This window comes from Corvus brachyrhynchos, unplaced genomic scaffold (genome assembly GCF_000691975.1).
Source record: "Corvus brachyrhynchos isolate BGI_N302 unplaced genomic scaffold, ASM69197v1 scaffold218, whole genome shotgun sequence".
Classification (NCBI taxonomy): Eukaryota; Metazoa; Chordata; class Aves; order Passeriformes; family Corvidae; genus Corvus; species Corvus brachyrhynchos.
The window spans coordinates 61,818-87,099 of NW_008239321.1; the positions used below are offsets into that span (position 1 = coordinate 61,818).

The window sequence follows — 25,282 nt, forward strand, 5'->3', positions numbered from 1 at the left end:
CAGATGCAGCAGCTGCTGCCTGGGCTCTTTCTTTTTCTTTCTTAATTTTAGTCAAGTCTTTCTTTAGCTCCTCCTGAAGTGTATTAAATGAATAAATAGAGGGAGGCACTTCATATGATAACTGCAAGACAGGGTTACAATCTATGCAAAAATCCCCATGCTTAACCAGAAGAAAATAATTAAATCCACTCAAATATGCATTTCTTTCATGTTCTCAACCTACAATTCACATAATATTAAGGGATGACACACTTGGGCTACAGTGGCCCACTGGCTGTAACTTATCAGAAGCTGTTTCATGAAAGCAGGTAATTTCAGTCCAGAAGAAAACCAAGAGGCCCTCAAAGGACATATGAGTAGCTTTGCAGAGATCCACAACCGCAGCTTCTTCCTGTAAATTCCCTTAAAATCTCACTGAGCAAACAGACAAAGATTAACACAGAAATGTTCTCCCCAGCTTAACATCAAATTAGCCTTTGAGACTCTGTCCTTACCTGCACTTCAATCTGTAGATCTTTGTCCAGAAGTGCTCTTTTTTTCAGTATTTCAGCTTTCAGCTGTTCTTTATGCTTGAAAAGCAGAGCTGAGAGCTTGGTTGCGTTCTGTTTGCTCCGCTTCTGCTCCACGCTCTCTTCTCGCTTCCGTTTCTTAGCTGCCTGTTTTTCTTCTTTGTCTATCTTATCCAGAATATATTTCATCACTTGGTTGCACACAATCATTCTGGGGAAGGAATAAAGGAAAAGGGCATTGTGCTGAGCTGCCTGTTTATTCCCAGTTGAGAATGCAGAATCAATTCTCCAGTCGCTGCAAGCTCATTATTATATTTCCTAAGATGTAAAAGGTAAATTTAGCAACACACAGTGCTTCCACTCCTGCTTATTTACTAGAACACTGCTGGGAGAGATCAAGTCCCTTGTTAGGCTCAAGAGGGCCAGTCCCAATTTCACTTAAATGATCTGAGTACTAATTGTTCCTCCCCTCCCCCATCCAACTCCCAAAGCTTTGGCTTTAGTAGGATGAAGAGACGTTTTCACTCAATTCAGTTTCCACAATTTGTTTCAAAGAGCTGGATTTTCATTCTGATATAAGATGAAAGTGAGTTGGAAGCCTGTAATTTCTTTTAAAACAGACATTTCTACGTTCCAGTGACCACAAAATACTACCAAGATTTTGTGTTTTGGCGTAAGGACTGACAAATACTTTTCATTGTATAGAATTCACTATTAACAGTTCCCAATTTCTCCACTAATGACAGCTCAAGATTAGTTTTTCATCTACTTGTTGTACATTCAACTATAAATCTATTTTCCTGCTCACTTGTTCTGCACCTTCCATTTATTTTGCTTTATATATAAATTAGAAAATGAATGTATTTTGGTTCTTCTGAATTTACTTTTCCCTTCTCTATTCTTTTCCAAAACCACTAGAAAACCAAATGCTTCTCCTTGCCAGAGTGACCATGTAAAACAACTCCCATTGAGCTGAGAGGAAACAGCAGAATAGCAATGGCCAGGACAAGCAGCTGCTGGCAACTCTGTGGTCTCGGACATTTTGTCCTTTGACAGACAGATGAATTTTGATGACAAATGTAATATGTAGATAAATATTTGTAGGGCCATACAATTTTGTTTAGCTTGCTCTTCTATATCTACTTGATTCAGTCTGTTTTTTTCACAGACTAAAGGTCCCCACCTTGTATTTTTGATGAAGAATAAATCAGTGAGATGGAAAGGCAGCTGCACCATGAACCAAGCTAGCTAGAACTATACTTTTTATCTTTCTCTTAAATTGGACTTTTGTCAGTCGAAACACCTATTTGGCTGTCTGACACTATGAAATGAAGAGCATATCCAACACATCTTTTTCTTTATGCAACTGTGAACAGTAAAGGAGTGGCACCCAGGGACAGTGTTGTAATCAACTGAGCCTGTGATCTGATGATCCAAATTTTTTAAAATACGATCTTCTTTTTCTTAGTATCTGACACACACTTGTGATTATCTAATTAGAGCAACTGTATGTGTGAAAAGGAGTCAAAATAACCCCATGAAAAATGACAAACATTTCAAATTTCTGTTTAGCAGCTTCAAGCATAAAATCTCTCCGTTTGTCAATCTGTCTTCCAACTCTTCAGCTCCTTCTGTAGAGTGGGATGTGCAGGAACAAGAATGGAAACACATGGCCATGATAAAGGACAAACAAAACCCAGGCTTTTTTTGCAGCAGAGCCATTAATTCTCCATTCTGTGCTCCTTTAAGGATGGTTTTTACTTGAGTTTAAGAACTGTGGCCAGCTTCAAACACAATATGTAATATTACTTAAAAAACATATGATCAAAATAAAATTGAGATTATACTAATGCAATAAAGATCATTATGAAACTTACTTCTAAATGTTACTCTAACCAATTTAAAATAGCAACACTTCTTTAACCAGGTTTTTACAAACCAGCATTTCATTATGATACCATTAAAAGATGTAATAAATGAAAAACTTGACATCTACAGATGCACTGTGATGCACATTCACCTCTGATTTTCTTCCCTCTCAGCTGGAGTCAATGTCTTCTTCTGTTTCAAATGTTCTATGACAGCATTCTGCTTCACAACCACCTGTAGGATGATACAGATTTCAAAATACAACACGAAAACTTTAGCCAGTATTTCACAGCATTATCGGCAGAACCAGGACATTTCTTAAGTTAAAGAAAAAGTTGAAGTGCCATTTATTTCACTGAGTTACAAAATAAAGCTGATTTTATCAGGGAAGCAGTGCTGGTTTAAAACAATTATTTGAAAATTGAAAAAGAATTTGAAAATGAATACCACCACCCCCAGAGCAGGACAGTTTGCTTATGTCAGGTTTAAATCCAGGGACTAAATGTAAGTTGACTGTATTTCCTCAGTGACTGGTTGTTTTAAAAATGGTAAGAGTCTTATAACATGTATTTTTTAAGCCCTGCAGCCATCCAACAGCATCCCATTTCAGATACCTCTGTGGAACCTCAGTTTTCAGGTAATGAAAGTACTGCACATGTGTTCTCTCCATCAGCTCTCCTAGCTCTGACCTATCTTTCCTGAATTGAGAATAGAGACAGATTTGTCCCAGCAGCTAGTGGTAAACAGAATCAAGGTGACAGAAGAATGCAAACATGGTACAAGTGACTTGATGTGCTGAATTAACTTGGAATGTGTCATTAAATTGCCAACAGCAATTGTGCACTATCTTTGAAAGAATCAAATTAACTGCCTATCAAATGTATTAACATTGTTAACAACAACAGGCATTTCAAACTGTATTTCTTTCAATACTTACTTCAGTAAGTGTTAATTTCCTTCTGTTAACTTTACCTGTTTCTGGATAATGTCACTTTGATTAGAAGCCTGAAGGGTGTGCTCATGTTTAATTTCTATCTGTTGCTGCTTTTTCTTCTGTTGCTGCTCCCTGAGCTGCTGAACTCTGTGCAGCTGCTCCTGAACACTAGCTGTTTGCACTGTCACCACACTGGCAATCTGCTGAGCCTGCACTGGGCTACCGTGCTGGATCTCAAGAGGTAACTGAAGCTTGATCTGTGGCACGCTGCCCTGCTGGGCTTGTATCTGAGCCACAGCATGGGGCTGCAGCTGAGAGAGGATTTCCACTTGCAGCTGAAGCTGAGGCAATTCAGTAACACTTGTTGGAGGCTGCTGAAGGTGCAGCTGAGGATGAGCTGGGCACTGCACAGGAACCTGATTTAAACTTTGAGGGTTTAAACTTGCAAGGGTTGAGCCTGAGGTCTGAACCTGAGGCTGGGATTGCTGCAGCCCAGCTGGAATTTGTATGGGAGCATGGGGCCACATCGGACTGGGTTGTCGGGTTGGAGTCTGCACCTGAGCTGGATGCTGAGCCTGGGCTGGGGACTGGCCTGGGGGCAGGCCCGCAGGCGGCGGCTGCATCAGGCCTGGCGCTGGAGAGAGTCCCCGAGCCTGGGCTGGAGACTGAGCTGGAGATTTGGACGGCTGAGCTTCGGGGGGCGCCGCAGAGCCACCGGAGACTTCGGGCTGGCTCAGGGCCTCGGGCTGAGCACCCTGGGGCTGCGCCCCCACGGGCTGCGCAGGGGCCGAGCTGGGCTGGCCCTGGGGCTGCCCCTGCCCCGCGGGCAGGGCCGGTGAGAGCCGGCTTCAGTTCCCCTGCAGCTGAGAAGAACACAAACGAGGATTCCATTAATTGTAAATGGCAGGGCTATGAGCCTTACTAACTCAAACCCTCTGGAACTACTGCAAAGCTCTATGCAGCAACTCAACAGACTCTGCAACACACTTCCAACAAATTTACTGCACTAACAGACCACCTCCAGCTGCATAAATACTCCCATGCAAATAAAATGGAAGCTTTTTTCCTGCTGACTGAACAGAACAGTGCTTACCCGAGGCTGAAGTAGAAACCGTGGTTGTAGTTGTGCTAGCTGTAGTAGCAGCTGCTGGTAGTGGGGTGAACAGAAATCTCTGAATTGTACCATTTGGCATAGCTGCTTGCATAAGCTGTTGTCCTGGACCAGGTATTACAGTCACACCCTGAGGGATTAACTGTAACTGACCAGTAGTTTGACCTTGTCCCTGAATTACCACAGTTAAACCTTGACTGCCACCCTAAAAAAAAGTTAATATTGATGTATTAGTGACACGATTCTTAGACAGACTTTGCTGAAAATCAGAATAATGAGGGGTTTAGATTTCAAAATTCAATATTTTTATCACATACCATACTCCTAAAATCTAAAACTAGCATCTGAGATAATAAAATACTCTTTCAACAATTCTATCGCCCCAGATGACTAGGGTGGAGTTACACATTTTGTGAACGAACAGAACACAATACAAAACCTGTGAGTCTTTGGTGTAGAAACTCACAGAATGGTTTAGGCTGGGAGGGAACTTAAAGCTCACCCAGTTCCACCCACACCTTCCACTGTCCCAGGCTGCTCCAAGCCCCGTCCAACCTGGCCTTGGACACTTCCAGGGATGGGGCAGCCACAGCTTCTCTGGGCACCCTGCACCAGGGCCTCCCCACCCTCACAGGGAAGAATTTCCTCCCAGTATCTAATCTAAACCTACCCTCCCCCTTCAGCTTGAACTCCAAGTCTTGTTCCACCTACAAAAAACCTTATCTGGCAACCAGCAGTCTGTACATTGCAATAATTTATATGTATTATTTATAGTTTGAAGAATAGATATTGTGGTAAATCACAGAAATGTACTTGGACCCAAAAATTGACTCTAAACTTATTTTTTGCCAACAGACCTTCATGATCTGAGCAGAAGTTTTAAGAACTTTTTCCTCCTCTGCTCAAAGATACTGCAACTTTTCCTCTGAGATTCTGGATAGCATGAATGAAAACTAAATCTTCACATCAAATCAAAAGACAAGGAATCAACATTATGATCTGAATGTCTACAAAATAGGCCATACAGAATAATTATGTCCCTTACTGCTATTAAAGACTTCTTTTTCCATACTGCTGAACACTCCTGATGCCAGATACCTTACTGGGAAATACAACAGGAAGTGGGAGTTAAAACTTTACTATTAAAACGACTTACTTTGTAGTTACTATTTATTTTATTTATTTACTATTTAGGCTGCTTTCAGTCTGTAATTATGCCAATGGTCATCCTAAATGAAGCCAGACACATAAATTTAAGGGCACAGGCACTACACTGCTGAAATCCAAAGGCTGGATGGGTGTTAGCACACTTCCACACCCAGGACTGTCCAGTGCTTTACCTGTCCTTGTGTGAGCTGCGTGAGCTGGGCCATTGTCAGCTTCACCTGGCCCTGCTGAGGGCGAGGGGGCGGTGCTGGGGTCTGTGGCTGAACTTGTTGAGGGGCTGCTCCAGAGCTTGTGATGGTTTTCTGCCCAGTGCTGGAAGAAGCTGTGCTGGTACTAGAAACTGCTGTTGAGACAGGCTGACCCCTGATTATTTGAGTCACCACTTGCTGTGTCTGACCTGGAAGAGAAGAATTTGAGCTAAGAAACATGTTTTGAGCTTTTTAACCATAAGCACAGGAAACCTCCAAGTCACAAATTGCAGTGGGGTGTGATAGTGATCAGACAGGTGAAGCAAACACTGTAGTTTGCACATAAATTTTCTTTACAAACCATTTATGTGATTGACTGAAAAATGTCTGCAAAATGTTTTCTATTTTAAGGTTGCATGCATATGGAATACTTCAAACATTTAGCTTCTCTTTATGAAAAAACCAACAAAAAGGGAGGCTTTCTCAATGCACAATTACTCTATATGTTTTTAGGGTTTTTCAGTTTTTCTTTTTTTTTCCCCAGAATGAATGGACTTAAAATTAAGTACTACCTTTCCCAGTGTCAGTGATGAACAACACTGACAAAGCCTCCAGCCAACACATCCAAGAGCCAAAAAAGGCGTTAGTTAAAAGTCAAGCATCAAAATGAGGGATTTTTGCATTGGGACACAATGATACACAAGGAATTAATGAAGAAACAAACCATGGATTTCACACTGGGAATTTAAATATTAAAGTGAACCTACTGGCTGGCAGAATACCTTGTTGCACCACTACAGGTGTTCGAATGATGGTCTTGCCAAGGGTTGACTGCTGCAGTGGTGTCCGGATCACTGTCATCCCGGGGCGCAGCGGTGTACCCTGCACTACCTGTGCACACCAAAGAGGAGACCATGTGTAAACTTAGGGAAAAAGCCCCTGAAATATGCCCTGAATTATTTTCCTTGTGTGTTTTAATTTTCCCAATTGGAGGGAACTGTTGTACCTCTTTGGAATAAAGGACCCATACACACCATTGCTGAGAGGAGCCAAAAACATTGAAAAGTGATTAGCCAGAAGTTTTACTATCTGCCAGTAACTTAAAATCTATGCACCCACTTTTTTTTTTGAGTTAAATAACCAGAAAAACATCTTACTTGTGAAGTGCTTGTTGTTCCTAGCGTCCCTGTGGTGTTTGGCCTAATGGTTACAGTTGCTGTCCTTGGCTGGAATGAAGTAAAGGTTTGACTTGCACCTGTAGTTGATGGAATGATACCCAATACCTTTTGCTGAACTTGAACCACACCTAATTAAAGAAAAATTGAGCATTCATTAATGACATAATGGCCAGCAAAATAGGTAACTGCAACTCCAGGGTGGCATTTAGAACTCAGTCTCCAGGTTTCTAGAATGCCTTTGAGCCTTTCAACACGTCTTGGGAGAGCCTTTGTCATATTGTAAAAAGAAGCAGCATCATACTTTATCAGTAGTCCAGCTTCAAGTAGTTTAAATAGTCCATTTTAAGTTAGGAAACAGATATTTTAGAAAAGGTTAAGGAAAGTATGAACTTCGCTAATATCAGTTTGATGGTAACTGCAAAGTCCTTGCATTGACAGGGTGCCACAAATTAGTGTTATACAACCATTAAAAGCTATAATCTGATTAATTTCAAATGTAGAGAACAGTTTAAACACCTTTCACCTACAACATGTGGTGCTGAAGAAAACAGGCAACGCTTCTCCTGTCACCTAAGAAATTTCAATACAAAATCTGCAGCCTTCATGACTTGCTCAAATGCTAAATATGATGGAGACAGAGAATTGGGCTTTTCTGTTCAACATACATTCACAAATCTCAAAATATTAAGTCCTCTTCTTGAGGCAAGAATCAAAAATGCTAATCTTAGTCTGGAGCCATACTCCTCATCAGTGAAGAGCAGCTGTAGGCATTAATATTTTTGTGAAGAAAGTTGCTTTGTTGATTTAGATAACAAAAAAAAAGCATGCTTCATTCCACATTGTTCAAAATAAAGCTCCTAATTTTGTGCTAGGAAATGCAGAATAATTTATAGGCAAAATCTTGCATTTTTTCCCTTCCAGACACAAATATGTAACACAGGGGGAACAAGCTGTGGAAACTTGTATTTATATATATATATAAAATATTTTTCCCCCTTCAAGTCGCAGTTTACTTCACTGGGAAAATAGTGTCAAAGGAGAATTAAGCAGCAAGCTGGAATACAATTTTTATTCAGTTCCCTTTGCCCTACCTCCTTGAGTTGATGGCACATTGACGGCAACAATCTTGCTGTTTGCAGGGAGTGGCAGCTTAGTTATCACTTTCCCTGCCATCGTTACTGGGCTGCCTGAGAGCTGGAAGGTCTGCCCTGTGCTGGCAATGGTTGTGGCTGGGGGGGGGGGGGTGCTAGTGGCTATTGAGGCACACAGAACAGGCAGGTTTAGAGCAGAATAATTAGTCAATGAAATGACTGTTTTTCAAGTATGAAACAGCAAACTACAGGATTACTTTTACATTTTTGTTTTTTTTGAATGTGTCATGCTTTCTTTGGTAAAGATTCTTTTTTTGGAAACAGTATGTTACACCATAAAATGCTTTAATGAATGATTACTAGTACAAAAACTGTAAGTAATGAATGAGACAAGTCAGAAATGAGACTTCCTACCAAATCAAAACAAGTGAAAACTAGACAGGTATAATCTCAGAAATGTCCTTCTGGCACAGCAGGAGTTAAGAGCAAAGATAACGAGAAATGTAATAATGCTGCATATTTGGAGGAGATGTGATGTGTATATAGAATGTGATGTATACACAGGATGAACTCCAGCACATGTTCCTTCCATGACAAATGGCTCCTTACCTGTTGAAGATTGGCCTTGTTTAACCCAAGTAGCAAAAGTTTGATGGAAATTCTTGTTCTGTTGGAATGTTACTGTAGCTGGAGAACCCACTTTAGTGGTGAGTACTACTTTGGTTCCCGTGGGGACAGGGCCTGTCAGAGGGCCCACCATGACTTTCTGTGGTGTGGAGACTGTGGTTGCAGGGCTGCTGGCTGTGGTGGCTGCAGGGACCACAGCCCCTGCAGGGATCTGCTTCTGCTGTTCCAGCCGTTTCTATGGAATTTAGAAAAAAAAAATGGAATAAAGGGATAATTAGTATTTTCAGATTTTGCAACATAAACATTGTCTCTACCCAGTATTGAGAGAAAAAGGCCTCTGGTAGGATTTTAGTTTAAATTGTAGAGGATTGAAGAATAGGCTCCTTGACCTCCAGAACTAAAAATATGCTTAGAATACACAGCCAGAAATTTTCATTTATAGCAACTTTAAAAACCTTATCAGTTTATGTTAATTTCACTCCACATTTTACTTAAAAAAAAAAAAACCCTCAACATATTAATTTGTCTCAGATTAATCAGAAAGATTAGAAAAAAAATCGAAGAATTTCCATCTATATTTGGCTTTGACCATGTGCATACATCTAGGTCAGTAATTGGTATATCATCATCAACACAGAGTTTACTATTAGCATTCCTAAATTTAGAGCTTCCTGCACTGAGATCCTGCCAGTAACCGAAAAAACCAGACTTTCATTCTGCTTCACCATTGAGAATGCAATTTTAAAAAATATTCTTTTAAATGTAAATCCAGTTTGCAGCCTGCTTAAAAAAATTAGGTTCAAAATCCCTTACCTTACCTAGTGACCTTCTGTGCTGTAACTGTTGAAAAGGCACATTTCATCTAGAGAGCCCCTTTGTGAAGGGATTGTATCAGTAGGCTCTTCTAAAATTATGTCAACTAATCTAACATTTTTTCCTATGTTACTGGAATTATCTCTGTATTTATTTAATTTGAATTCCAGCACTATAGTAATGCCCACAAATCAGAAGCACTCATTCACTACTTGGGTTTTTGTCAGGGAAGATGAAATGAAAAAGGAGTAAGTTGGGAAAAAGCACTGTTCTTAATAATGTATGTGAAATACCAACATGGCATCGGGTTTCCTAAGGGCATACATTTATATATAAATACATACACATATCTACATAAATTTAAATAAAATTATTAATGGGCTTAACTCAGAAAAGATAGAATAAAATCAAAAGATTTGAGTGAAGCATGAAATGCAGTTGTATTCCCAAGTCAGCTGTATTCCAAGGCAGCTTTCCATTACACATAGAACACTGAGGACCTCGCCTGGAAATGGGTGCTTCCCAGCCTTCTTTTAAAATGGAAACAAACTATACCTTTCTAAAGCGTTATAAATGACGTGGGGGGAAAAAAAGGCAATCCAGAACAAACCTTTGCTTTAACCCTGTTTCAAAATAACAAATGTACACAGTGGCAGCAGCATTGTTTGATGGCTTAATTTGCAGTTGGCGCTATTTGAGAAATGGTGTAAGCAAGGGGTAAGTTCATTTCCCAGCCTGTGATGCATGTGGTGAGCAGTGCAGTTGCTGACTGGTGGGACAACCAACAGCTCCCCACCTGCTGGGCAGCCAAACGTTGGTGTTTTAGCTGAGCCTCCAATTGGGCCTTGAATTCCTCTGCCTTCTTCTGTTCACTAACCTTAGCCTGTTGTTCAACTGCCTGTGCCTTTTCCTTCTCCACCCTGCCAAAGACACAACCAAAAGTAAGTTATACCACCACATAAAATCCAACCATCAAACTGCATTCGTTTCTATCAAATTTAATTGCTCTCATAAGAGCAACTGTTGAGACAGAAGATCATTGAAAAACTGGTCACGGCTTTAAAAATATTTCAAAATAAACTACTGAAGTTGCATGCAACATCCCTGAAACATCCTGATGCTAAACTACTGCAACATCTTACAGGAAACTATTAATCAAAACTGGAATTTATAATTACATCTGAGACTGCAAGGAACCCACGTAATAACATATATTTAAAATTATTCTTTCCAAGAGATTCAAAAATTTTGTTCCAACTCTAAGCATGTGATACTGAAAATATGCACCTTATGACTTGAATATTCTCAGGCTCAATTTACTTGTGCACAGTTATTTTCTTTGGATTATAGAAGTATTTAACAAATACTGTATAAAGTCATGCCAAAAGCAGCCTAAAGCCTTTCCATGAATTACAGTAGTAGCCTTTTAGCATATAATAGTGGTTAGTTCATAAGCATGGAAAAATTAACATAGTATTAGTTCTAACAAATCTGAAATATCTGCATACCTTAGTTTTGGTACCAGCAAATAGTTAAGCTTTATAACTTTAAGCTTGACTATCATTAACAAAAGGCCCAGTAAAAATACAACATGGATGTGTTTTTAGTGATCAGAGTGACCAAGTTCGTGTTCTCTAGGGGGAACTTTTATTTAACAATCATACAAATTAAGACTACTTTCTTTAAAAGTTCACTTGAGTTTGTTTACCTTTCAGCAAATGCCCTGATCTCCCACAGTTCCAATTCCTCCTCTGCTACCCAAGTTTCCATTATAACAGGGCCTGTTTGCTTGGGTGTTTCTGGCCTTTTTGGCCTGAGGGCACTTGATCGAAGTCCCTTCCTCTGGGGTGTTGGAGTTTCTTTAGAGAACAGTCAAAACACACACATTAAGCTATACTGTAAAATGAAATTGAAGTGTAAACCAAGATTAAGAGATTTCAGTCCCATTTTATAAACAGGAAGGCCTTTCAGCTTCAGATAAATCATGTCCATTTGTTAAATGCAGTATTTGTTTCCCGGTAGGTAAATGAGTCGTTCAGGCAAGCTGCATTTGCTCCCTTGATGGTTTGAATTAGCATAAAGATACAGCTACCTTAGATCTAGATTATCTTACCTCAGGATTACAGGGAGGGGGGAAATGTCTAAACAAACGAACAAACAAACAAACCAACCAACCTTTTGGAGCCTCTGGAACACCAATGGGACAAATGATTTTTCTTATACAGTACTCTGACCGGATCCCATACGGACCAACATCTCTCCGCTTGATTATTTCTGTTGTTGTAATTTCAGTTTCAGTTGTTTCTGCAACAAATGAGTCCCAGTACATTAATAAAAGAAACAAATAAAGCTATATCTCCAATCAACCCAACATACTCAAGGCAAAGAAACAGCAAACAAAATTCAAATGCCACAGCTGACAGCAAGCCTTTATAGAAATGTTTTGAGGGAGTGAAATACTCAGAATTTACAGCAAAAGCTTTTGCAAAGAAATTTAAAATAACAATACCTGTCCTTGTGGTTCCTCCCCCAGGTGGAGCTTTTGCTGCCATATCATCCCACTTGAGACATGCCCACAATAATCTCAACATCAGGCTCACTCCAGCCAAAGATTTGACTGTTTGGAGTCGATACCTAATGACAGAAAATGACTTATATTTTAAAATCAACTTAAAATACCCAACCAAACCATCAGGACAAAGGTTTTCCATTCTACTTTTACTGAACAATATAAAAAACTGAATCATAAATAGCAAAATTTGCATGTTTGGGCACAAACCTGTGTATCACTTGTATTTTAAAAATCAAGTCATTTCATCACATTCTACACTTTTTCTCAAAAATGTAAAATATGTACCTCCAAGTGATCCCAAAAGTTGGTCTTGGCGATGGATATGGCCAGATATCCAAGGCAGGCTTTGCATTGTAATTGAAATAAGGAACCTCTCTGATACCTCCTCTCCTGGCCAGCTTTTTTAAGTCATCATTGGGTAAAACAAATATGCTTTTTTTACTGCTTTTGGTAACAAATTTCCTATAAGATGGTAAGGCAGTTCCAGAACGAGTTTTTTTGGGTCTTGCAAATTTCATTAACTTCACTTTGTCTTTTGTGGAATATTCTTTGCTGACAGTCATAGAAGTCACCAATGTGCCTTCTGGGGTGGTCAGTGAATCGGTGACCGTTGTTGTAACCACCGTTTTACTGTGCTCTTGGACAGAGATGAAATCAGAGTTACTGTCTGCGGATGGAGTGGTGAGCTTGGTCACAGTGGTGGTGGTGGTGACAGTGGTGGTGGCGCAGTTTTCTGTAGATGAAACAACTGTGGTTTTCTCATCACTGGCAGCTCCAGTCTCTGCGACTTTAAACACCGTTTTGGACTCTGTGGACACAGTTGAGGTTGTGGTAGTCACTTCAGTAATAACAGTTTTTATTTTACTTTCTCCATTAATATTTTCCATTTTATAGGTCTGTACACCATTCTGGTCAGCAAAGTGACTCCTCAAGCTGGATTCCTCACATGAGATTACAGGTGATGGAGCAACTTTCTTCTCCTCAGCTGCTTCAGTTTCCATAGATTCTGTTTCTCTGTTCAGGTTATTTTCTTTACAGACAGGCTGTGTTGGTGGGGAAGCAGAGCCAATACTGGCAGATCTCTCCGGAGAAAGCTGGTTTTCTTCAGTTTTCTGCACATACTTGAGAACTTCATCTGGTGGCTGAAGACTCTCTCCAGACTCAGATTCAAGTGAACTCCGCAGATGTGACTTCAAGTCCACATTATTTTTATCCTTGGTGTCCTCTCCTCCCATGATGCCACCATTCATGAATGGTTTTACTGAAGATTCCTTAAAAGTCAATGGTTTTATTTCATGTTCTGGAATGGATTTATTAATATTATTAACTTTTGGTTCGATATCACCCCCGGCCTTAGCTTCACAGGTATTTTTCACTAAGCAGTCATCATTTGATAATGCTTTGATGTCATTGTCTTTTCCATTCATTTGAAATGATGATTTTTCTTTTTCTAAGTCTGTCTCAGTTTCTTCATCTTTATTATTCTTTTTATCAGTAACAGTATTTACATTTGTCTGATCAAGATATTTGTTCATGGTACCTGTCTCCACTTTCAGTTCCTGACCTTTCTTTTGACCATTCGCCTCTGTTAGTTTAGAGGTCAGTAAATCCTCATTAATATGTTCCCCATCCATGTGTTCCAGAGTTTGACTTTCACGGTTTCTTTCAGAAATCAGCCCTGTTTTAAACGATTCTAGATTTTTATTAGCTGATTTTTGGTGAAATACCATCTTTTCAGATTTACTTTCAGCCTTTACAGGAGCAATTTCTTCCTCCATTTCACTTTCTTGAGAGGACATTGTTTCCATATGGCTTTTTATCATATAATTGTTTTCTGGATCTTTGCTCTGCTGTTCAGAATTCCCTTCTGAGTCTGGTTTTTCAAGAGTGGCCACAGCATCTCTTCTACAGCTGCTTTCAGGTACCACTGGCCCTAAGTTTTCAAGTTCTCGCTGAGATACTCTGGTAATAGGTAGCTTTTGTTTCAAGGGTTTTTCATTTGTTTCTGAAACATCCCATTTGATTCTGCCTTCTGCACTGGTTTGTTTCAAGCCATCCACTAAAGAGCTCTCAGACTCTCCAAGAGCCTCTTGTCCTTGACACTTAGCAGCAGCCAAAGGTTCAGGATTGTTTTCTTTGCCATCATTCTGAATGGAGCTGTCTCCTTCAGAGGATTGAGGGGAGTCTTCATCCGGCAGCTGCCCTTCTCCTTTTGAGAGCCTGTTTGACAAAGGCAAAGAAGGCTCATCTTCATCCCCAGTTTTGGTACAGGAGATGCTGCTGATGGGCAAACAGTCCTGTTCTGCATCTTCGGCTTGGGTCTTGTCTGAAATACAGCTTTGATCTTGGGAAGAACTGTCAAACTGGCTTCCTTCTTTTCCCTTCCTCGTTTGTAGCTCATCTGCATTTTTCTGGGGGCTTACAGATCGAATGCCCCCAGTCTTAGCACCAGCCTCTAGCTTAATCTTTTCTAGACGTTGTTTTTCTTCCAGTGTAAATTGTTTTATTCGCCTCTCCAGGAGTCCATCTAATTTTGATGATTTTACTTTCCGTTTGTAGCAAGTCCTTAAATGAAATCCCTCACTGACATTGATTATATCCCGCTTACAATGACTTTCCTCATCTTTTATGGACGATTCAATTTTCACATCATCTACATCCATAGGTTCTTCCTTAATGACTTTATCATTTTCACCATCGATGTCTTTTTCCACTGTGAAGAAGAAGTAACTCTGAGTCAGTGAGCTCCCCAACAATGAATACTAAATTATATTTTTACATTAAGTACTAAGAAATAAATGCATATTTAGCATATTAATAGATTTCAATAAAAAAAGGAACAAAAACTTCAGACACTACTACAATGGATAATAGGCAATCATTTAACTGAGACATTTTAGATGTCTTGAAAAAATCTGTTACAGTGTTTCAGTAGTTATTTCTGAGGTTCTATGCTTTTACTCATGCAATGGTGTCATGAACAGCAGTTTCAGAATAACAAAAGATTATTACCTGTGTCTTTGGCCTGATCTAAGTTTTCAGAAATTGTGTCAACTTCTACTTTTTCTTCACGCAACTTTTCTTCTTTTACTTGTACTTTCTCCAAGGTTTCTGAGACATCTGCTTTGTCTTTTGCTTGCAGATCCCAAGAATCCTTTGCTCTGTCTTTCTCTGTTTTTATCTTAGTTGGACCTTTTCGTTTATCCAAGTTGCACTTTTCATCTTCACTCTTTGCTATTAACAAATTAAATTATTTCAATTATCCAGAGTATTTTTTGTACTCTGCCACATTTGAATGTATGCCAGTTTACTTCTCAAATCATCTGCACACCATTAGTGACATTCAGAAAGAAAATTCAGAATCCAGTGGTAACACCATAGATTAAACAGTGCACTATCGAATATATCTATACATCCCCCCAAAATTTAAGATGTTATTTTTTGGTTTTGATTCTCTACATAATTTTTATCTACCTTTAATTTAAATAAGGATATACAAAGATGCACAAGTATTACACACAACATAATTGAAATAATTTAATGTAGCTAAAAAGTATCTGTGATGACTGAACAGGTTACACCGACAAAGATCAGCAGATATCCACAAAAGCTTTGCTGGAACAAAATTATTCCTAAAGGCTCCTTAAGAAATACCACACACAAATTAACTGAAATTAAAAAAATATAAGCAATGCAGACACTTACTTGATAGCAATTTTCTGTAATTTGCATTAGTATTTCCTGGCAGTTTGGGCATAAACCTGTGGACATAGGTTTTACTAATCCAGCTCCAGCCACCATATCCTGTTACTCTATATTCCTCTCCTTTTTGCTTCCAAACCTGTAAATATTTTTAAAATCGTAATATTAATGATGCTAATTGCTGCATTATTAATGTTTACATTTAAAAACCAAAAGATGATTTAAAAAACCTCCAAATTTTTACACACTTTTCCAAGCAAGCTGAAGTATATTTGTGAAATAATGTACTAAAATTGAAGATATATTTGCTGATAATTAAATTGCTCTATCACAGTAACATCTAAAAGCCTCGTTTATTTATGCAATAGTGAGAATCTATTTACCTAAAAGCTGAAAGATTATAGGAGTTTTTGAATCAACCTGTATGCTTGTTACAAGTGTAGAGCAAAGAACTATTCCAACAAAAGTAGTTAGTATCTACCGTAGGACAGTATAAAGAGGTTTCTATAGTAGTTTCCATCATATTAGACAACTTCCAAATGGTAGCTAGGCTGGATTTTTTGGGGAGAGGGAGTGGGTATGGGACAGACATACAGACAAGATTCCAATAACCACCAAAACCTTCCATTAGGAAAGGCTGCATTTGCAGACCATTTATCTCTCACTCCAGGCAGTGTCAGTAAGAGCATGACACAGATCAAATTCAGTTCAGACCAGGATTATGTGCTTGAATACATGGCCATGGTTCCTACTCCCATGGCAGGCAGTAACACAAGGACATGAACATTGTAAACTTAAACGAAAACAGAAAAAGAGTCAGAAATCAACAGTTTCTGTATTTTCTTTGTTCTTCCCACAAAAGAAACGCTCACCTGGTGTTTGACAGGAAATGTGTATTTCACCCATGTAGCTTGCTGCATTGTTTCTTCTTCTTCTTGTTTTCTCTCTTTTTTTTTTACTTTCTCCTTTTCTTCTCTTTCTATTGCTGTCATTCTGCGTAATCTATTCCGTACAGATTTAAGTGCATTTAAGTACAGAATCGTGCAAGCAAATATAAGAAGTTAACAGCACATAATACTCCTTTGAAGAAGTTTAAATATCTGAAGTTAAGAGGAATGCCCACTATCAGGTTTTAGGTATTACTTGTAACAGGAACATCACTTTCTTTTGCGATTTCAATGAGGCAAACACAGCTGGATGCAACTGTGTCTAACACAGACATCTATTTTCTGCTCCTATGACAAAATGAAAGACAAAACTCAGACTCCACTGAACTGAGAGTGTTGAAATATGCTCTTCTCTTCTCCCAGAGTTTTAGCACTTTTGAAACTGTGGCTCAGAAAAACGCAGGAGCAATGACACTTTTAAATATTGTCATGGTTTTTCAGTGTTTCTGGTTGAGAAAAAACACTTCAAGTGCTGAAGTTTCAATTTAAACGTAATTCTTACAGACTTAAAGGAACTAGCAATTGCAAACCAAAGTAAAATTCTCGTAATGCAAAATATTTTAGTATTTATTAATTTTACCTTGTGTGCCCCAAGGATTCTCGCCAGATAGGCAGCATGACAACTGGTTTGATTGCACACTCCAGTATAGCCAGTGCTAGTGCAAATTCTCTGGGTTTGCTGCACATCTGAACAGCCTTAATCCAGTTAGACCTAAATTGGAAAGAAGAAAAAGATATGAAATATTTACACGCACTAATATAGCTCGCCATTTTAAGAAGATTTAATGGTAGGATAAAAACTCCTGTATTAGTACTTTACTCAAATGTACAACCCTTTTAGCCTCCATCTTAAACACACATCATATTTTATTATACTGAATGCTTGGAAATCACAGATTTGAAAAAAACAAAGACCATTGCTTATTAACACTCCTAGCAAAACCACAAGTAAAACACGAGAATATGTATTTCCATTTATTAATTTACCTGTGAGAAGCCCAATTAGGGTGAAGGAAGGATGCTGGGATATTGTTTTCTAGCTGAATAATGGTCAGCCTCAGGGTGGATATGGTCAGAACTTTGGAGCCATGAACAGATCCGTTCCACTTGAACTCTCCAGCTGGAGTCAGGCAGAATTTGTGTGAGAGGTGTCGCCTCTTGTCGTGGTCTTCCCTGTGCTGGTGCTTGTTCAAAGCAAAGGAATTGGTTGCATATTGATTGTGATAAACACGGTACTTCCCCTCCTGCCCCAGTTTGAAATAATTGTTGATATTTCCTTTAGTCACAACATCCTTCTTGGTGTTCACTCGGGAGACTTCGCCTTGAGAGTTGACCACCAGAACCTTATGAAAGAAATATTGGAAATTTAAATGAATCTTTAAAACCATTCCTTCTATTTACTTATGATTTAGGCTTCAAATGTCTATCTATAAAAGAATAAAAATACCCTGCATCAGTTTGTAGAAGCAAGTAACTGTTTATCCAATACAGCAATATATGTACTTCAATGGCTGTCTATAGAGCTAGGATATTCCCAGGATCAACTTTAACATTAAAAAATCATCCAGGCTCCTCAGAGCAAACAGGAGCCTGTTTTGCTGCTCTGATTATGCCTATGGAGGAAGAGAGCCTTGGGAAAAGAGCTTCACTAAACTCAGGTAAGCTGTGAACCCCCTCCTCACAGAATTCAGACAGGTAGCTTAGCAAACAAGTATCCTGGACTCTGAAAACATGGCATGGATAACATCACTAGACTAATTTGTTTGTCAATAAATGCACCAAATGTTAACTTATAAGGAAAAATCAGTTAATAGAAATAAAATTAATATACCAAATAATATGCATACAATTAACTGCAAAAAAGTCCCAACAGTCAAACACTTCCTTCCTGGAAAAATTTGGCTACTTAAAAAGAACAGAACCAAAACAACAAACAACCCAGTCATATAAAACAACTACACCAGTGCATTGGGTCAGTGTCATATCACTCTGTAGAGAGCACCCAAGACAGGAAGAGCAAAGGAGAAGGGGGAAAAAGCTTCCCGTGATATTACAATTTCACCATTTGCTAATTTTTTTTTAAGTACCTCCATTGCCTGCCAATACCCATTTTTTAAACTTTTAAATAAAATTTGGTATTGTTTAAAGAAATTATCATCTTTCCAGAACCTTTTTTGCAGTTGAATTTTCCAAGATGTGCACAAACCTCTCTGGTTTCTTTATATAACTTATTTGCTTCATTTGCTGCAGCAGCAACCTGCTGGCTTTTCATCTGGCTCAGTTTGCTATCTGGATTTCTCAATCTGGTGAGCATCCGTGTTGAGCCTGGCATGCCCTTCCCTGCACCTGGAGAATCACTTCTGTCACCATTGGATTTCTCTCCTGCCCAGGGAAAAAAAAGGCTTTTAAAACAAACTTAAGAATTGGAAGTTTTCTATTGATGTATGGAAGTTACGAAAAAACCAGAAAAGTTTAGTGAAAAGATGCATAAAATGAAAGTTGGAGACATCACTGTCATTATCCTTATCATTATTATTATCATCATCATTATTATTATTACCTATGTCCTCTGAAGCCTGGGATCCCCTCTCTGCATTTTCAGCATCATCAAGAGTCTTAATGGAGTCATTCTGCCCAGAGTCCAGCTCGCTGCCACTGCTGTTCTCAACATCTGGCTGTGGAGGTGCAGCAAACCTACTGCTGGGGATCATCTGACCAGTTTCTTCTACAAAAGAACAACTTCAGTTTTAGTTTTTTCTTTTGAATTGGATCAATGCAACCTTTTAAAGTTTTCATCAAAAAAAGGCAGATGAACATGTTTTGCTGGACTGAAGGGAAACAAGTATAAAATATTAATTCCCTTCAGAGCACTGTATCCATGAAAGTATTTTTTGTTTTGTTCCAAGCAGTTTCAACTTCTACATCTCTGAAGAACTGAAATTCATACCTGTATTTAAAATACATTCATATTTTATCCAAGACAGTTTTTTTTCTATAGATACACAGAGAACCCTCTACTGAGAGTGTTTTGCATTTAAAATTCATAAAATTTGATCCTCCTGCAGCTTCTGATTTTCTCTTTTAATTTTCTTGAGCTTTAGCTGTTCTTCAAAGCACACACCTTTCAGTTCCCCTCGTTTTCCATTGAGTCTTTGATTGTCTCTTCTTCAGCACCTTAATTCTGAGGAATCCCACAGATTTCTGTTCCATTGGCACCACTGTAAGTATCAGCCCACTCAAAATATCAGCCCCTTCCTGATCTGATGGGTCTTAATGTGGCTTCAAATGGGTTCCTGGCCCCCAGCTGTCCTTGTTACAGTGTCTTGACAGCTCTGGACTTTGTGGTCACCTCACCTGTTGTGCTGCCCCAGTAGGAACTTTTGACTAAATGTCAGTGAATTGCAGCTACCTTGAAATAAATCCCTCCAGCTTCCCAGTAGGAACAAGCCCTCATCCCTCAAAACAGCAAACCCAGCAATGTCTTCTGAGGTTTGTGCCAAAGACAGTTCAGCTGTTTAAAAACTACAAGATCTGCCTGTTTCCAGAATTCTTCCAAAACATCAGGGATTCTGATGTTGTTAAGAAAAGTGACAGAACAAAATCTGTTTCTTGTGAAATAATCACTTCTAGCAGAAGGATGGATCAGGTAAATATTCTGGAATTCTTAGAGAATCCCTAATCTGAATGCATCGTGATTTTCTGACTTTGCCAAATGGGTGACCACCACTGTTTGATCCATTTCCCTTTTTGCTGTAAGGAAAAATGGACCTGTTTCCATGGCGGTTGTTTGGAGGAGAGTAGAAGCACCCAAACCAGACTCTTAATAAAGATTAATATCCTAATTACATTTAACAGGGATGGTGACAGACATTCTCATCTACCTCTGCATTTTACTCATGTTTTCCCCCTCTTTTGGCAGTAACTGCGTCACTGATCCTGGTTCAGTATCTCTCCCTCTCTCTGAAAGAAGAGTCTCAAACTGAAATTTCATAGCAAGAACACAAACATCACTGTGAATATAGTGAATTAGACATAAAGAAAAACCCTCTCCACACACTTTCCTACAAAAGAAGAGCTCACTAATTTACAACTCATGTAGAAGCTTTGGAAGGAGAAAAGTACTTGTGAAAGCATAATAAATAATGATATATATATATAAGTGAATCTTTGAAATAAAATACAAACTCATAAAAGTGTCTGAAACAAAATTATAGGATATGTATCTTTTCCAATAACCCTCTACATAGTTATTTTAACTTTAAAAGGGAATAAAAAATAGGAGAACTGGCAAAAATATTTGGTCATGTATCTAAAATATATGGTTTTTGTCTCGTACATGAGGATACTTCCTATACTTAAGAAGTGCATTATGAGGCTTGCAGATTATAGATTAATCTTAGCTTTCATTTTGTCCACCTGTTAAGAAAGGTTATTACAAGGCTTGGATGTACTGACTTTCATAAGTTGAAAAGCTGCAGACTGTGACTGCATGGAGAACTATTTCTGTAGGAGAGAAAACATTTACTACCCCTTTTTAAAACATAACCCACCAAGTATGTCCACATCACACATTAGAGTATGTTTTGATTTTTAAGAACTGAGAATAAAATCCTGATCATTTCAATGGTGATCAGCTGTTTAAAACAACATTTGGTCATATAGTACATCTTGTAACAGAATATAATTCTAAATGTAATATAAAGTAATTCTAAAATAGTATACTTATAGTTTATGTTACATCTAATCAACTCCCACTTACTCCTAAAGCAAGAGTAAGTTTGTCTGGTTTTAAACAGTGTATATTATTACATTTGAGTCACTGACATGGCAGAACAAAACATGTTAAAATACAATAACCCTTGTGCTTATAATTCTGAAATCTGTTTAAAATTTCTAACATGACAATTTTAATCATTTCAGTGCAATGGTTTATACATGTGAATGAAAATGCTTCGTTTGTTAGTAATTTACACAGTAAATGAGAGGTTAAAATAATAAACAAGCCATCAGCAAATTAGAATTTGAAATAAACTTTGAGAAGATGCTAATGATCATTATGGATCACTATGGAAAAATAAAATATACAGAAAATAGGAAATAAAAAGCTTAGCCATAGTCATCTTTGAAAGGCATGGAAATAAATGCTAATGTCATGGTGGACCACAAATTTCAAGCACTAGTTGCAAGAAAATTAACTTTGAAATGTTAATAATGACAATGTAGCAGTAAAGGATGGCACTGCAAGCGAACAGCATGAGTGATATACACTGGGAATGGTTTTAGTGGACATATCAGAGAGAAAAACAGATTCCCCAAATTACAGAGGCATTGGTAACAGTGCCTTCTGTACCTGAGAGTTCCAGAGGGAGCTCTGATGCCACCTTCTTCTCTGCCACGTTGTTGCTATCAAGGGTTTCTGACTGACACCCCACTGCGTCCTTCCCTTCAGAGCAACTATTCTCTCCTGCAGAAGGATTTGTGGTGTTGTCATCAGTGCTTGAGGTCACAGAGTTACTTTTATCCCCAACGACTGTTGCCTCTATAGTAAAACGCACAACAAAACTTTAGGGATGTTCTTTATTATGCCTTAGGATCTCATTTGGCATCATCCATAGAAACAACTTCAGAAGCTTTATTTGATAATGCTGAAAAATAGCGAGCTTTCTCCTTCCTTTTTTTTTTGCTATGAGATAGTATTGTCTCAGAATCAAAGAACAAACCAGTTGCGATGAGGAAAAAGTTGAAAATCATGTAATATGGCTTGCTACAAACATGTTGATCACAACCTGTAAGTGCCTCCTGTACCTCAAGGCAGGGTATCTAGGAGCCAGCTGTATAGAAGTAGGAAAATTGGTGAAATTACTTAACAAGAACAACTCCAACATACAAGCACAAAGGAACTAACAAATACTACCTATTACTAAAGTATCTTGGATAATCATACAGAGAAAGTATCACATTAACACTTACAGAAATGTGGGGTTCACTTCACTTAAATGGAGCTGTTAAAGCACAGTCAGAGTTTCTTTACCTTCTGTTTTCTCTTTTTCCATGTCTTGCTCATTGGGCATTTCCTCAATTTTATCCTGGTCTCCAGATTCTTCCTTGTCTCTCTCAGCATCTGTCTGGTCATTATCTACATCACTTTTGGGCTTTTCTGCTTCCTCATCTCCTGTGTTTTTATCTTCCGCTATTTCTCCTTTTCTTGCTCTGATAATGTCCAAAATTTCATCTACAATATAAAGCATGTTGTCAGCATGAAAAAACAAACCACCTACAGAGCCATGGAGCACAAATAACATGACATAAATCCTGCTTCTGATGATGATAAACTAGATTTGATTCAAAGTGCAGCATCTATTCCCATCACATAAAATATTCCTACCATTTGCTGCAGAAAGGAAAGACTTGTTGTTGCCCCTTGCTTTGTTTGTAAGATCTTCTGTCACATCCATGTGCCGGTGAACTTCTTCACGCATCTCATCCAGGGTTTTGCATAGGTCAGCTTCCCAGTAATCCTTGTCCAGGCATTCAATTAACTCTGCCAGCTGGATCTTTGTGCTGTAGTACCAGATTTTCTTATCCTTCTCACTTTCTGAATCTTCCTCTCTGTAGGAGTATTTAAAAAATATTGATTTTAAAATACCTGGATAAATGACAAAAATTACTATCAGTCTGTTTTCTGCAGAGAATGATTAAATGTCAATACCTGAGTGTGAATAAACAAATCACATCGCTCATATGCACCCAGTCTAATATCAATATTCAATTATCAATATTCGTTTCTTGTTTCCTTCCCTTTCTTCACCCCCTCAGTTCTCACAACAACTACCTCAGGAAAGCTTTGAAGACTCCTTAAAACTGGTTTGTCCAATCTGACAACAAGGTTTATTCTCATTATATTTATTATTACTGTAACCAGTAATTTACTACTAACCCTGAAATAATTTGAAAGTCCAGAATCCATAATGGTAGTTTCTGACAGCGTATTCAGGGACGAGCACAGTTAGGGAATTCGAAGTATAGAACATCACATTCATAAAATATTTTATATTGGCATCCTACAGCATCCACCTCTGAGAGCACCAGTAAGGGATGAGTCATAACACAACCCATTTGAAAAGATATGGGGATTTCCACATTTTTTCTACAGTACTCCATGACCCCATGAGCCCAGAATTACTGGTGCCAACATCACCTCAGCAGGGCCACGGACCCAAGGGAGCTCCATAAATACCTCAGGTAACAGGCTCTCCTGGAGGCTGCAGAGCACAGGGAGGATGCTCCAAGTGGTTCTGCAGCTGCTGGATTTCAGCTTGGCTTGTTCCATCCTGTTGGGCAGCAGCAGCCAGATCCAGGCTGGCATGAACCCAAGCACTATTTCCACAGCACATCCCAGTGCTCCCCACACCTTGTGGGTGACACTGATTGACCAGTCTGGCCTTCACCTGGGCAAAGGAACTAAACTACTGCTGCACTTGCACCCTGTTACAGCACTGCAGGCCTGTGGCTACTGAGGATCCTAATCCAGAGCGCTGACAGCAATGGGAAGCTGACTTAAGTCTCAAAGATCTGCCCTTGTAGGGTTTGTTGCAGGTTCCTCTCTACTGGTTGCCTTCCCATGGCTTATACATTAAAAATGGCACAAACTGGCCTCAGGGATTCAAAAAGACAAACAACCTTAAGGCAACTTGATCGCTGTTGGTCTACTGCCTCCCACACTGTGTTTGTGAAACAATTAATATTTGCAACTCAAACAGAACACTACTGAAATAAGGTGGTTATGAAGTTAATAATGGCAATATTACTCAAAATTCAGCTACTAACTAACTTGTCAAAACCATTATTACAAAACTGGCTTTTGGTTTTGATGATAAAACCTGGTGTATTGCAAAGAAACTTGCATCTCTCTCATAAAGGGCTTTACTCATGAAAAGCAACTAATTCTGCTTTACCCATTTGTTCCTCTAAACAGCCAACATTCCATTAGTTTTACCCACACCAACCTGTTAAGTTTGACAAGTTTTCTCAGAAAACAGTTCATTTCAGCAAGACTGTCACATACAACACACCAAAATATTACAGCTGAACACTGACAATCATTTGACTCTATGGAATATTCTAGGCCTGTAAACTCCCATGTTGAAAAAAAATTACTGTTTAAACTATGTTTCCTCTAAACCACGAGTTATTTACTAACAACAATAGGAACAACAGCACTTTCATTACCAGTGGTGAACTAAAGCCACAGAAGAGGAAGATAGAGGCAAACACCCAAAAACCAAGATGGAAAGGGAGATGAGAATGCAAGAATAGGGCTTTACACAGTGAGAGGAAATAAAAGGATGAAACAAAATGCTTAACTAAAAAGGACAGGGAATGGGTGCCTTCTGAGCTTTCCCTGGCGAGTTTCCAAGGGAAGTGGCAAGTGCAAGACCCTGGCAAAGCAGCAGTTGTAAGGCTGCTCTGCTCCTGACAAACGTTAACTGCAGAATATGAATGCTGTTCTTATTTTATTTCTTAACTGACCAAAAAGGGAACTTGAACCTTTCATTTTGAACCCTTCTAGTGTAG

General features: G+C 38.8%; 1 protein-coding gene across 1 annotated transcript in view; it reads right to left on the minus strand.

Annotated features, from left to right (window-relative positions):
* Nucleotides 1-25,282, minus strand: part of BPTF (bromodomain PHD finger transcription factor) — a 54,014-nt gene that overhangs the window by 11,530 nt on the left and 17,202 nt on the right. Inside the window, 26 exon segments of the mRNA XM_017740752.1 lie at nt 3-73; nt 495-720; nt 2,530-2,612; nt 3,870-4,149; nt 4,151-4,175; nt 4,406-4,628; nt 5,764-5,987; nt 6,546-6,669; nt 6,936-7,084; nt 8,048-8,209; nt 8,657-8,909; nt 10,284-10,407; nt 11,196-11,346; nt 11,663-11,791; nt 11,997-12,121; nt 12,345-14,772; nt 15,072-15,293; nt 15,765-15,900; nt 16,634-16,763; nt 17,289-17,420; nt 17,696-18,051; nt 18,915-19,090; nt 19,269-19,433; nt 22,059-22,247; nt 22,740-22,940; nt 23,094-23,317. Of these exon segments, the coding sequence (XP_017596241.1) occupies nt 3-73; nt 495-720; nt 2,530-2,612; nt 3,870-4,149; nt 4,151-4,175; nt 4,406-4,628; nt 5,764-5,987; nt 6,546-6,669; nt 6,936-7,084; nt 8,048-8,209; nt 8,657-8,909; nt 10,284-10,407; nt 11,196-11,346; nt 11,663-11,791; nt 11,997-12,121; nt 12,345-14,772; nt 15,072-15,293; nt 15,765-15,900; nt 16,634-16,763; nt 17,289-17,420; nt 17,696-18,051; nt 18,915-19,090; nt 19,269-19,433; nt 22,059-22,247; nt 22,740-22,940; nt 23,094-23,317 (6,708 nt within the window).